Source organism: Zonotrichia leucophrys, chromosome 4A, assembly GCF_028769735.1.
Source record: "Zonotrichia leucophrys gambelii isolate GWCS_2022_RI chromosome 4A, RI_Zleu_2.0, whole genome shotgun sequence".
Taxonomy (NCBI): Eukaryota; Metazoa; Chordata; class Aves; order Passeriformes; family Passerellidae; genus Zonotrichia; species Zonotrichia leucophrys.
The window spans coordinates 10937820-10952891 of record NC_088174.1 but is presented as its reverse complement, the minus strand read 5'-3'; the positions used below and the strand labels follow the sequence as shown (position 1 = coordinate 10952891).

The following is a 15072-nucleotide window of genomic DNA, read 5'->3' as shown; positions in this document are numbered from 1 at the left end:
AGCAAACAATTCCTCCACACCTCTGTCAGGTCTGTATTTTCCCATGTGCAGAGATAGCTTGATGGTTACCTTGTGTCTCTGTCCTAACTCTGAGCTAGACCACTCAAATCCATCTCATTTCCATCAGAGCTACTGTGTGGATCACAGGTGCCTTGTTAGATGAGTGATATTTGGAAGCCCCAGCAGAAGTGCACAGTTACATAACCCTGAGAACGTATAAGCATAAATTAATTCATCATGAATGCAAGCCAAGCATTTATTTAACTCACTAATTAGCACCACATCCTTGAATCTCAGAGGCCAAAAGGAGCAACCACCACAAAATATTGAAGCTGGAATGCCACCCTGGCTGTGGATGGATGGTTAGAAAGCAAGATCAGGCAGCTTTGTCTGCACAGCCAAGTTTCCTTGCTCTGAGTGCCACAATTCCCTCTAAAGAGTATCCTTAGGGCGGAGATAATTTTCATCCTAGCAGCTGGTATAGACCTGTGGTTTGGATTTGTGTTTGAAACAGTGCTGATAACTCAGAGATGCTTCCTTTAGCACTAAGCAGGTCTTACCCAGAGCCTTCCCTGCTCCTCACCCACCCCAGCAGCGAGAGGCTGGGGATGCACAAGGAGCTGGGAAGGGACACAGCCAGGACAGCTGAGCCCAACTGAGCCCAGGGATGTCCCAAACCATATGAAAACTGGGGAAGGAGGAAAGGGGGGCATTTGGAGTGATGGTGTTTGTCCTCTTGTCACCATTACATGTGACAGAGCCCCGCTGTTCCAGGGATGCTGAACACCTGCCTGCCCTGGGGAATAAATTCCTTGTTTTGCTTTGCTTTTGTGCATGACATCGCTTTACCTATTAAATTGTCTTGATCTCAACCCACGATTTTTTCTCACATTTACCCTCTCCAATTAATTAATAATTCTCTCTCCAGGCCCAGCAGGGGAGAGGGAGGGAGTGGCTGTTGCGGGGCTGAATTGCTGGGGTTGAAGCACAGCAGTCACAAAGGCACCAACATGCTGTAGCATGGAGACAGGACACAACAGAGCACAGAATGTCCAGGCACCTGGACACCTCTCCAAATGCAGCAGCACACACACGTACAACAGCTAAAGAAATGAATAAGGGTGTGTGTGGCCTTTTTCAGACATATTGTGTTGGAAACATTGGGCTGTTGGCACAACCTTGACTTTTGGCACAGTGATGAGCAGTGACAGCTCAGCATCTGCAAGCAAAATCAGGCAGGATATCAACTGCCTGGGGTTTTTCTTTGTTTATATAATGACTCCCCCAGTGGAGTGGGAGGCCAACTGCGAACTTGACAAAAATAATTATTAATAAAATAAATAATAAGATAAACAAAATAAAATATGAGAGTTTGCAGTTAGTATTTCTGTATTCAAAATAATATTTAAAACTACTTAATCCATAATGCTTTTACTAACCCTGAGACTATAACAGATGTAATGCAGAGCTATAAGCTTGAATCACATTAGTGTAGAACACCTTGTGCTCAGCTGTTTTCTTACAGCAGGAGAAATATGGGGGGTGGAAGGGAATCAACCTTGGAATTACCTTGGGTTTTTTCCTGTTTCCCCATGGACAGACTTATCTCAGATTTCCTCAAATCTGGCTGGTAATCAGCTCCAGCTGCCCTACACCAGCCCAGGTAGGTTATCTGCTGGAAGCACAACTTGAACCCACTGCATTTTTGTCCCATATATCATCATATTTCAGCTTTTACATCCAATTCTAGGCCTTCACATCACAGTAGATATGAAAGCCTAAAACTCTGTAGAACTCTGCACAAGGAGGAAATGACAAATTAATCTCTCCAGTTGGCTCTAGGCATACAAAGCCAGACACTTGGAGCAGCAGAAGTTTCTGTCTAAGAGAACACAAGGGAAAATTATGACAAGATGTTTTCATGGCTCAGTCTGGCAAAATCATGAAGACAAAAAACCTGATGGTCAAAGGATGCAGAAGAGTGAAAATCACATTTAGCAGATTGTCCCAGCCCAAGCTTCTGCTCCTCTGCAAGGGATGCAGGACAAGCAGCAGTGGAGGTCAATCTGACAGCATATCAGCCGAATACTCAGAACCTTGGTGATAGCAAAAGGGCTGTGCTACTGAAACCAAACAAACAGGACTGCTTGGAATTCCTCTGCCTACAGCCAGCAAACACACTGTACCACTGTGGCTGCAAAAACAAACACATCCAGAGAGAAGCACGAGCAGAATGAGGAGATGGGAGTGACTCACTGCTGGATTAGAGCAGAATTGAACTTCTTGCACAAAGATGAGTCAAACAGAGTGAATCACAAAGAGAAGTAGTTGATTTTTTGGTTAATAATACAGCACCATTGTACTGACAGTGCCCGACTGCCTGCAGTGCCATGGCTCTGACACCTCCTAACTGCTCTTGTTCACCCTTCTCTGCTATTTTTGAATAAGAAAACAGGACTTAAATCTCTATACATTTAATACCAGACAGAGCACTGAATGACTCCTGTGGGCTGAAGACAAAATCCTCACAAGTGTACAAACACTGTACAATTGCCTAATACAGGAGCATGCTCATAGGCAGTGCATGCAAAGATTCCTCCAAGAGACTCACAGCCCCTGAGGAGTGTTTGTACCTCAGCTCACACTCTCTGATTTGGCTTAGTGGGAAGAGCTCTCCACTTTCCATAAAACCTTGAAACAGTTTCTTGAAACTGTTCCAAGGGTTGGCCCTACACAGGTGAACTTGCTTTGCTGGGCAGAAACCACCTATCATACTCAGATAGTTTCATCTCAAAATCCCCCAACACTGAAAAGCTGTTAATGAGAGATTCTTGCTCGTGTTGTAAAATAATATGCTAAAGTGATGTACAATAAAAAGACATGTAAACAGACATATTTAGGAATACCAAAGTGTTTATGGGAAGCATTTTACCTCTCCTGAATTCATCAGCCACACAGACAGATAGATCCCAGATCACCACAGGGACAGTGGCTCTGCCACAGCTCCCAGGAAGCCTGCACTGATTCCAGAGCTGCCAGCTGAGCCCATGGACCACGGCTGAGCCGAGATGATGCTGGGGGATGCCACAGGCAGGGATGGCCAGGGAACTCAGTGTCTCACTTTAAACAGCCCTGGAGTCTTGGAGAGATGCTTCACGTCTAAAACAGCGCCAAAGAGAAAAGCATCCCTCCCTGCAGCCAGCAGCAATGCATCCCTCCCTGCAGCAGCGCCTCTCCTCAGCCCTGCAGCAATGCAGCCTCGAGCAGGAGGGAGGCAGGGGAGGCTGAGGAGCTGCTGACAGAGAGGAGCCAGCAGGCTCAGCCTGGCCCAAGCTGCTCCTGCAGTAGCAGTTGGAGGAGCTTTAAAGCACTTCCCATCCACTCATCACTGTCCCAGCTAAAGCAGCAGCTGCTGGCTGTGCATGGGGAGCCAAAGGCTCAAAGGGCCACACAAACATGTCAAAGTTGTAAAAAGTGCAACTGGCTGCAAGGACAAAGGGATTTTTGGGATTTCCACCATCCCCTATGAGGCTCTTCAACAAGAAGGCTGGGTGAAGGTGCAGGGCAGTGAACAGCCTGTCCACCAGGTGGACAGCTCTGTGCCATCTTCAGAACAAACCCAGCAATCACCACAATCTCCTCCTGACATTTATCTGAACAGGCATCAACACAAAACACAGCAACAGAACCTAACCCAGAAAACATATTTTACCCAATTTCATGGTCGTAACATCATTTTAGATGGACAATTGCTTTCATCTCAAACAATCTAGAAATTTATTGAAAATTCTACTGATGCATTCCTTGATCAACTTGCTTTACCCAAGTGCTGAACTTCTTTGCAGGATAAAAGTGCACATCAGCATTTTTTGATAATTATGGGATATAAGAAAAGAACACAATACCCCACTGGAAGTGCAAAGCTTGGCAAAGCAGAAGACACTCAAGCTGAAATGTCCATAATTCTGAGATTGTTTGTGAAATCCTGAGTGACCACATTAAATACAGTTAAATACAATTTCTTATAGACTCCTATAGAAACCAGACTGAGCTGGCACATAAAGCCTTCAGCCAAATATTTTATATAGCTTCTAACACACTATATTTATCTTTGGAAATTGGCAGTTTGCATTGACCATCAGTGAACCTTGCTATTCAAGCAACCACATTTTCAGCTCATAACAACATACTTGGCTGGTCCCAAAAAACTGAGGAGCACATGAAAAGATTCCTCCACAGGCTTTAGGAAACTTTATCATATTTGTTCAGGTTTAATATTTTTTTCTTGCACCATGCTTGGAGCAAGAAAGAAACAGAACTCTGCAACAAGGGTGAGGATAAACTCAGCAGAACAATTCAAGATTACTCAGGTTGCCTATGCTGGTTAAAGAGAAATATGAAATCAATTTAGAAGTTTTATTTCAGTGAAATAGCAGCCAAGATTGGGACTGTGATGAAGAATTACCTGGATTAGGCTTTGGGTTCTTTTATTTTCATTTCACAAGAGGACATTAACAAAGCACCGGGACAAGACTCGGTGTACAAAATCAGATCCAGCTTCACATTATTACAGTGTACAAGGCAGAGCCTTGGCTTCCTCCTGTAAGATGTGGGGCAGTGGGGTCAATGTGCCAGCAGCACAGGAGAGCACTCCCTAAAGCAGCTTTTAAAACACCCCAGGGGCTTTAGCTGGACCCAGCCCTGGGGAACCCTTCCCCAAGGCCCATGGCAGCTTTCCTGGCAGGCACTGAGCTCCAGCTCACTTGGGCCAAATTCCTGCTGGTATCCAAACCAATTGCTTAAAGCATAAAAGTAATTTCATTCCAAAAGAGCTTTCATTCAGAAAGCAAATTAACTTCTACGGGTCAAATGACCACGTGAGAATTTGGAAAAGTTGTTCCAAGGACACTTTTGTCCAGAAAGATAAATACCTCATGTTAAACTGCAAACAAATTTCATTGAAAATTATTCTCAGGGTAAAAACATCACTAGTTCTGCAACTGGTGTCTTGAACTCATTTTAAGTGCCTAAAACCACAGCCAAATCAGGACATAAAATCTGTGAAGACTGCAAAGGGTTGGTAGTTGCATTAATTCACCTGGGAACACATCACAGGGCTGAAATAACAGTCTGAGAATAGAACCTGTGCACATATATGAAGTGTAGAGACCTAACTGAAAAATATCAAAAAAGAAGACTGTTCAATTAAAAAAAAAAAAAAAAACAAAAAAAAAACAAAAACAACAAAAAAAAAAAAACAACAACAAAAAAAAAAAAAAAACCAAAAAAAAAAACCTGTTCCTCATAAGTCAGGTGGAGATTGATCAGGAAAGAAGAGATGGTTTATCACATGTAAAAAAGCTTCATCTGTCTAGCCTTTATACAGCCTCTCTCCGAATTACAATTTGGTTTTAAGTGCATTAGATTCTGAAGGATTTGGGGGGGAAAAATCAAACAATGTAAATTTACTACTTTTTGTCAATTCAAGTGCCAATCCACCTACCTTGATCAGCACTCACTCACAGCCCTTTTGCTAGTTCTGATGGCACACTCTCCCTTTACCCAAATCAAACTTCTCTGCCAAATATTAATTCCCTGTCACAAATTCCAGAGGAGGAAAGGAGTCAATATGGGATGGAAAAGCCAACAGAAATGCAGTAGGAGTTGTGTGCCTTTGAAAATGCACATTTCCACCAGAGTAATGTGAGACAAACTGCTGGTGTGAGGGATAACCCTTTGGGAGAAGGAAAAGGAGTTGCCAGCTCCACTTTTGAGCTATTTTCCTCCCTCTGCTATCCAGGGTTTACCCACACATTTAACCATCAGTATTCACATCTTAAGCCTCAAGACACAATTTCACTCCACTGTGCATGTTCCCTGTGTGTAATCTCACCCTGGGTGCAAGAATAGAGCCCTCTGCAGTCTGCTGGTGCAAAACATGATCAAACCACTCCTCAGGTTTGGTAGCAGGAAATTTTGTTCAATTCCTCAGCAGGGAGAATGTCAAAGGAAAAACAGAATGCATCTTCATGGTGGTTTAAAGCACAAACATGATTCTCTCATTCTATTTTCCCTTGATAGCTTACTCCAACAGAACATGCCAGCAAAGCAATAAAAAATATTTTTTTTAAATACAACCAAATCTCTCAACAGGGAGCAATTACAGAAACAAACCTCAAATTGCTTATAGAAAAACTGAGCTCATCAAGTTCTTAAAGAGCATTTACTGCCAGACTTCTAGCCGAACATTCTTTAAAAGCCACTGTGAATTTCTGTATTTCTCCTTTTTATGTGTTAATGTAGAAACAATACAGCTAATCACTAGGGAAGAGGAAATTTTCCCTCTTGTTATAATTAAACAGGAAAAGGTTCTTAATGCCCTTTGCAATATTTCATATGTATACCTCTGAAGGAGAAAATCCACGACCAATTTTCACTAAATGAATATTTTAGCCAGGACTTTTTTTTTGCACTTTTGTGCTCAGGCTGGCACTTCAGACCCAAGGCAAACCCACTTTGTTCAAGTCTGCAGCTGCAACACAACAAAGACAGAATTTCAAAGCACCCACCAGACCCAGCTCCCTTTGGGAAGGTGCAGGGGAGGGCTCAGCTTGGCACTTACTTTTCACTTTTCAGGCACCCGTAGAAGCCAGCCATGGTGCTCCCAGGGAGGTGTGAGTGCATTTAATTCATTCCAGGGCGGGATTGCCAGCCCAGGGATCTGTGCAGAGCTCCCCAGAGCCCCGGCGTGCTGCAGCAGCCCTGGCCAGATAAAGTTCCTGATCCGAGGCGCTCAGACTCTGCTGAACTGGCTCCAAGGAGGGCTGTGCCTGCTCCATAAATGGATATGAATTGTTAACTCCCCCTTTTCCTCTCTCCTTCCAGCTCTTGGTACCGCACAGCATCCCAAGTGTAAAATACCATATGGCATTGGATTCCGTCCCCCTGCGGGACTAATGAGGGGCTTGCTTATAATTACAATGTGAAGAAGCCCTGAGGAGATTAATTGTTATTGTTATTCTTTAGACAGAGGAAAGCTACAGAAAATACTTGCAACATCTTTGAAATAACAACTAAAAGCTGTAGTTGTTCTCCAGCACAAAGGGGGTGCACAGGATCTTTCAAAACAGGCATTATCTCAGTTCACTGTAAATCACAATCTACTCTAACAAGCTATTCTGCACATTAACAGGAAAAAAACCCAAACAACTGCATCCCTGCAATATTGCAAGGTCAGGAAAAACACTTAAGAGTTTAAATTAGCCAGCACACCCATATGGCAGTTACTGCCTGGTGATGGCCTCTGCCAATTTACCAACAGTTGTCACTCACTGGGTGTAGGAACAGGTAAATGCTGGGGAACACAAATCTCAAGAGCCTCATTCACAGGGGTGACCCAAATCCTGGGGACAATACAGCTGTACTACACATTTCTGTCATTACACTGCATTAAATTCATATGGAAATGAATTTGCATCATGGCTATCCATGGCCTCTGCTGAGGTAAAAGCAGAGAGGAGGCAAAACATTGCTGGTGCTGCCTGCACACAGGGAGGGAGCTCAGTGCCACAGCCTGAGTCTGCTCCTGCAGTCACATGGGCTGCTAAGAATATCAGCTCCTCATTAAAAATTGCATGGCTATTTCAAAGTAGGAGGTTCATAACTCTCATAATAGCAAAGCAAAGATTTACAGTCATTCCTAGAAGATCAGAAGAAAACCACATTTATTTGTATTTCTCAGCTGGTACAGAGTGTTCAAATACTTGGGTCTTTCAAGCCAGTAGGAGGGAGTATTATTAAGTATTTTTATATGAGTTTCTTAAAGACATGTAGTAGGAATACCAGATCTACAGTGGAGAAATCCCTTTTGAACACTTGGAAAAAATACTTTAATGCCTTTCTGATGAGAGGCACATGTAGTGTGAGAAATGGACCTCTGGTGAGGAGTCCATCCCATCAGTGGCTCAGCTACAGCAGTTTTCTCACTGTGCACAAGTTTGACATCTCTGAACGGACAACTCCATTTCTCAATTTTCTATAAAGGCCCCTAGACATAGGAAAGCTGTGACACAAATATCAGAAGAAAACAAGTGCAAGGACCATCACAAACAGGAAACAAATCATATTCTACTCTAGTTTCCCACTTAGCTGGAAAGCAAAAGCCTCTACAAGCAGCCAACTTCAGTGCCATCCACAGAGTGCATTTGCATCTGCAGATCAAACCTGACCTCAAGCAGATATAACACATTTTCTGTCTCTTGGGAAAAGACAAAGCAGTAAAAATACAGCAGCACTAGAGGAAGTTTGACTGGAATGAGCTTCACTGTTGGGAATTACTGCACTTGTCACGATGACTTCACACTGAACCCTTAATCCCAGCAGAAAAAGGATCACTAGACAGCATTAATCTCCATCCATCAGACAAAGCCCACAGAAAGAAAAAAAAAGCAAAATCAAGGCTTCAGTTATTGGGCAACCACCACCAGGAAGGAATTCCTGGAGATTACTGGAGAAACATTCTGACTGGCTTAAAGCACAAAACCTTGGACGTAGGACTGCATCTGAAATCTGCCTGGCATTTTGTTCAGAAAAATGCTGCCAACAGAAACATTTGTACTACAGTAAGAAATGAAGGAGACCTCGTGAGAAATTCACATTTATTTTTAAAATCAGGAAAGATCAAATGGCCTTCCAGTGGGAAGGCACAGTTCCTAAAGCTCATGGAAGGGTGTAATCCTGATGACTTTGGAAGAATTTCATCACTTTAACTGGCATAGAACACAGCCTGGAAGCTTAAAAATCAGCATATTTGCTAACATAAAGCAGATTTCCTGCCTCCAAACCTCCTCAGATGGCTTGTCTTTGCTTCCTTTCTATATTGTTTTTTCCTTTCATGCATTTTTGTCTTGAAGTTACTTACTTGGACATGCAAAACTTCATCTGTTGGCTTCCATTTAGGTCAAACATAGTCCTGTTCTCAGCAACCAGCACCTAGCAATACACATTGCACCATCTCAAAACCCCCTTACTTTCTAAGAAGCACAGACTAGTAAACAGTCATTAAAAATAATTATCCCACCTCAGGATTTAATACTTTTTGATTCTCTATCTTCATATCACCCTCCAAGGCACATCATGCTAGATTTATTATTCACTCCTCTGCCTCTTTATCACCAGCACAGCTTCAAATGGCTCCACACTGAGCATTTTGGATACAGCACTGAAATCTTAGATGTTGATAAACATCACAGCTCTGTGTCCACAGGCAAATCAGTGCAAGGAAGCAGGTATGAGCTGTACCTGCCCTGAGAGCCAGACATCCTCGCACTGACATTTGCTCCCCACTTGTCAAGGGCTGAAGTGAATGGGCTGCTCCGCTGCCAGTTAATTATTTAAACTCTTTTCAGCTGGGGGGCAGAGGAACACCAAATAACCACAGACTTCAGCAGAGTAAAGAAGGTTCTTCAAAGATAGGGAGGAGAGCAAGTTTGAACACCTGAAATTTCAATCAGATCTTGATTTCCTCTAAAGTCTGTGGCTTGGCTTGATTGAAATAGCCCAGTCTAGGCCTACTTTCATTTGAAAATCATGGCTTTCTTCAAACTCACTGTCATGGCTTTCCCTTAACAGCCCAGCATTGCATCAGGCCCCTGCACATCCAAATCACTGCATGTCCAAATCAGTGCAGATCCAAATCATTCCCCATCCAAATCACTGCATGTCCGAATCATTCCCCATCCAAATCACTGCATGTCCAAATCACTGCAGATCCAAATCATTCCCCATCCAAATCACTGCATGTCCAAATCACTGCATGTCCAAATCACTGCATGTCCAAATCATTCCCCATCCAAATCACTGCATGTCCAAACCACTGCCCCATCCAAACCACTGCCCCATCCAAATCTGCCTCACTTCCCCTGCAGGGAGAACAAGCAGTCCCAGGGACAACCTGCCCTCCCACAGTGGTACCAGCAGCAAGCTCCCAGAGCCTGGTAAACTTCCCAACAAGTTTCTTAATTTCTCCAAAGGGAACAAGACTGAGCAAGGTCCAGCCAGCCAACCATTGAGAAATCCCTGCACCAAAATACAGCTCCTAAAATCATCAAGCTCTTTGTTTCACATGCACTTGAGTCATTGTGAAAAGGCCTCTTCAACTGAAGTAACCAACAGCAATCCCCAATCCAAAGGAGGAAACTCAAATACACAGATATTACAAACATCCAGGGTACATGCCAACAGCCTGAGAGCTGAGGTGTAAGGAGCTACACACACAACCAGCAATCCTGAATATATTTCATGTCCAACAGAGCCACTGTGGTTCTTGCAGCCTCTTGCCACTGGATCTCTAAGGGCAAACCCCTCCCCAGCTCCCTGACTGCAAACACTCGACATTTGCAAAGTGCTCATCCAAAGCTTGCATGGCAGCAGCACACACAGCACCAGCAAGGGACCAGAGGACACACAGTAAGGAAATCACACCTTTCACAAACTGTGTTTAAACAGGGGTCTTTGGTTTACATTTTTTTAAATTTATTTTCAGAAAGGGACAAAAGTTTCATTTGAGAATTTCACTACACAGATTTAGAGGTAGGAGAAAAAATCCTACGCCAAAGTGATGACCATAGCATTTCAGATTTCCAGTACATTTTGATGTCTCTGAACTGACTTCTTAGCAAGGTAAATGTCACATTGTGATAAGGTGAGCCATCATATACTGATCCTTGAGCCATTTGTGGTTCATGGCATGAAGACTCTGTGTGTTCCTTACAAGCATGTTGCATTTGTACTCCTAGCAACACTTTGCAGCAACGTGCCAACACAAATGTGGCTCTCAAGAAACACTTTGCTGAAAAACAAAGGGATTCAGCTTTCCTAGAAGTGAAATTTACAGGCTGGCAAATTGGCCAGGCTTGGAAATTTTCTGTGAAAACTCTCCAGTTCTAGAGAAACAACTAAACAGCATCACTGTTAAAAGCTGCACTATCAGAGCTTTAGACAAACAGGGTTGGGAACAACACAGAAGTCTGCAGACAACAAAGAAGTGGAGATAAGAGGATTTCTGCCTTGCAGAGTTTGTACATCCATCTGTGATTAATATTATGAGGAAAGTGAGGGTCAAAGCCTATCTGTGAAACTGACGGTCGAGAGTGCAGTCAGAGGCATCCAAATATGTACTATTTCAGCTTTTCATTCATGCATTTATTTATCTATGGACGAACAAATTCTTCATGCCAGAAAAATCTGCCATAATACTTGCTCTGGAGTCTAATTACTCTCTGCTGCTCTAATTATGTGTGTTTTCACACTTTGTGTATAACATGTGGGATTTGGGGGATTTTTGTTGTTGTCATTTCCTGTTAGAGGGACTTCCTGCAATCTCCTTCAATAATAAGAATATTTCAAAGACTGCAGCAATAATATAATCTCTTTGATTCCAACGTTTGGCAATTTTGAGTCATCATTGTTTCTTGCAGTTTATCACAAACACACTGTCTTCTCTTCTGAGAAAGAAGTGAAGAAAAACTTTGTTATGGGCTATCCAGTGCATTTCTGAATTCTAAAATATGTCCAGAAAAATACTGGCACTCTAAATCTATCCTTTGTGCCTCCCCAGCCAAATGTGAGTTCTTCCTGGATTAACTGGAGATGAAGGTCAGGCCATGTGTCATTCAAAAGATAATTTCCCCTGGATTTGCAACAGGATCACGGATGTAACCTCAGACTTCAGTGACAGAAAATATCAATTGCCTAACAAATAATACAGATCCAGAAATAGAATTGTTTGTTTGACATTTTACAATCTACAAGGATTTATTTGCATATAAATATGCAATTTATTTTTAGATAAGTAAGAGTGTCCCTGTATACACAGACCAGACCTCGCACATCTCTGCTTTTTTTACCCAGGACCATAAATCTAAAATTTTAAATAATCTGAATGAAAACCAGATTATTTTAGACACAGTGGAAGAGCTGGTATTTCCTGTGAAAATACTAGCATGGTCAATATTTTATATACTGGGAAACTGTCGTTCTTTTGTCCTGGTGGGGTTGGTGCAGAAGTTGAACAAAGGAACTCTATTTCTGCACATTCTGACTTAAAAAAATACCGTGTTAGAGAATATTAAGTTCCAACAACACAACTTTTCCTTCTCAGTGTCCAGGCAGGCACCAACACACGAGACCATCTGGAAAGAAATGTGAGAACACAGTGTGTAGCTACAGGCACATGGAGCAGAGCCTGCTCTGAGTGTCAAACATCAGAGGTAACAGTTACTGAATCTAAACAAATATCCTGAGATGATGTGAATAATGAATTGAGTTTTCTACACACCATTCTTCCCAAATTCCCCTCTAGGGATAGATCCAGTTAATGTCCTCCAAGTTAATGTCCTTGCCAAGCTGCCTTGGAGACAGATCAGACCAAGGCTGCCACTAATGCCTGTGCTGTGAGCAGAAATCAAGCTTAATGACTTCCCATGTATATTAGTTTAACACTAATGTAGGCCCACCTCCCCAACAGACTGACTTCTGATTTGTTTGTACAGGTACAAGCAAGAGGACAACCAGGGACTCACACATCTGGAATAATATTCCTAAAATCATCAACATCCTGGATTCCAGCTGCAGCTGAAATCAAACTTTAAAAGTGGAGGTCATCCCTGATACCATCTCAGCAATAATACAGGAAAGCACGGAAGCACAGCTCTGGGGAAAAGGCTGGCTGGCTCCAGGGCCTGAAAACACAAGGCTAAAGATAAGGTGACCATTAACCTTCAGAGCGAGGCAGGGAAGTCCCACAATGTCCTGCCTGCAGGCTTTATTTCCCCAAGGGGAAACAAACAGAAAAATAAAACTCAGAACTGCAGACTCCTGACATTTAACTCAAATGAGTATGCAATGGTAACAGGGTGTTTTCTCTGTTACCTTTCCTCTGTATAAAGGCATGAATACAGTACCTAGTTCATCCCTCAACCAGCAAAATAAGTGAAAATATTGAGTAACAATAAATTTATTCCTACCACTTGATATCTGTGAGATATCAGACCTGTGCCCCTCTGCACAGAATGAATTATTCCTTACTGCAGGTACAGTGGGGAGAGCTGAGGACAAATAATTCAGTGACTGCTCCAGAATCCATAAGCTCCAACTGAACTCAAAAGTTCCTGGTGACTGAATCTGTATTTTAGAGCCTTTCCCCATGAGTCCTTGCTCAATAAGGACAGCCAGAAAGACCCTACAAGAGTAGCCACCCTATAAATATCCAAGATAACTTTGAGTTCACTAGCCAGCCTTCAGTCATGGGAACTCATACAGGAATACTGGCATCAAAATGCTGAGTTCAATTAGAAATCAGTGACTGCACAACAGTATTTGGCCCTGCATGTTGAGAGTTTTAAAATTACCACATAATAAAAAATACCTCATACTGAGCCAATTTCACCAGAGTAGACACACAGCACATCAGAGTTCTTACACAGCAGCACAACATATTGCTCAGACAAGTTCTGGCAATTTTTAAATATCCCATTGTGCTCCCAATTGTCTCTTAAATATGCTGGCACTGTCCTCACAGTAGTGGGAAGGGAAAATATCTAATATATACCCAGGGGCAGGAAATAAGCTAATTGCAGAAGAATTTTACCTTAAAGTGTTGAATAAACCATAGTTCTGTGTCACTAAGTCACATCACCACATGTTTAAACTGAATCTCTACTTGGTCCTTCCCAGCCACAGAGCCTGGCACACACTTCATCTATTTGCTGGGCTGATGGGTGTGTCTGATGTGTGATCATCCCAGCATCAGTGGTGGCCAAAACACCTGCAGCTAAGAGACATGGCAAAGTTAAGTTCACTGTTGTGGTATCTCTCTGCTTTACCATGGAGTTTAGGGAATACCTGCAGATTTCCTAGGATAAATGGCACTCTCAGCCTCACCACTCCAGCCCTTATAGATAATCTTTAAACAGAACATTCCTGAGATCCACTGGTATTGGCATCAGGTGTTAAATCATGCTGGCTACTGAGTGGATCTTTCCACCCAGGTATTCCTACAGGGAAATGCCAGCCAACACTGCAGGTCCAAACAGAAAGGGGAGCAGCTGTCACCGTCCACCATGGAGCTGAAAAGTCACCCACCCCTTCTGCAGATTTTATCAACACTCACCCACCAAACTCAGCTTCTCTCATGAAACAGTTGCTTTGGACACAACACAGAGGCCAATAGAACTGATCCTTCCTGGCATGGTTCTGACTGAGTCCTCAAGGAGCTCTGTATATTGCCTGGAGATAAACACTGCCTGCTCCTAACAGGTTTCTGGGAAGTTATACTATGGGTCTAGAGCTTAAATTTATAGAGAAACTCTTGGATCGTTTCTCAAATGTCAAGCAAACCACACAGCCTACCTCTACTGTTTCCTTTCACTTGTCCTTTCACTTCCTCCTCCTGAGATAATGAAATCATTATCATATAAAAAACCAGGGTAAATTCAGGAGAGCTCAGAAATCCTGACACTCTTGGAGAGACAACAGGACCAGAGAATGTATCTCCTCCAAAACTTCACCCTCCTGTCATTACCAGTGCTTAGGAAAATACAAATAGCTTCTTGAACAATGGGATAAAATTTACCCTAACATTGTGAGGAAGAGCTTTAGATCTCTGTTACCTGGCTGCAGCCATGTGCAGTGAGTGACAGAACTGGGAAAAAAGGTCAGTTTGGGAGACACAAATATCCCCATATTGCCTGGTAAGGGCTGCAGCTCAACTCTACCAAGCTACACATCTTTTAAAAAGAAAAAAAAAAGTCACAAAAAAAAGTCTTGGCACTCAAAAGAGCAAAGTCTGGCAATGGACCAGCCAAATCCAGCAGCATTAACCCTCCGGGTGCTGGCAAATACCCTTCCCACTTAACCTAGTGGTGTACAAAAATGGTCTCATCAAGCATTAACTGGGAGAAAAGAAAGGACACATTTGACCACAAGGCACTGTAATGTGATTTGCTGCAAATTGTACCAATAATATTTAACAGACTCCTATGAATGATGGCAGCCCTTTTTATGGGCAAATAT

At 42.7% G+C, this 15072-nt stretch overlaps 1 protein-coding gene across 7 annotated transcripts in view; it reads right to left on the bottom strand.

Annotated features, from left to right (window-relative positions):
- Positions 1-15072, bottom strand: part of KIAA1210 (KIAA1210 ortholog) — a 50613-nt gene that overhangs the window by 31379 nt on the left and 4162 nt on the right. For 2 of the 7 annotated variants that reach the window (XM_064712510.1, XM_064712511.1), the window contains exon 1: positions 6623-6753. The exons of 2 other annotated variants lie outside the window; for them this stretch is intronic. In XM_064712510.1, the coding sequence (XP_064568580.1) occupies positions 6623-6684 (62 nt within the window). In that variant the 5' untranslated portion in view covers positions 6685-6753. Of the gene's footprint in view, positions 1-6622; positions 6754-9079; positions 9108-13426; positions 13448-13648; positions 13826-15072 lie in introns of those variants that run through there. 3 more of the 7 variants (XM_064712514.1, XM_064712513.1, XM_064712517.1) reach the window with 3 other exon arrangements.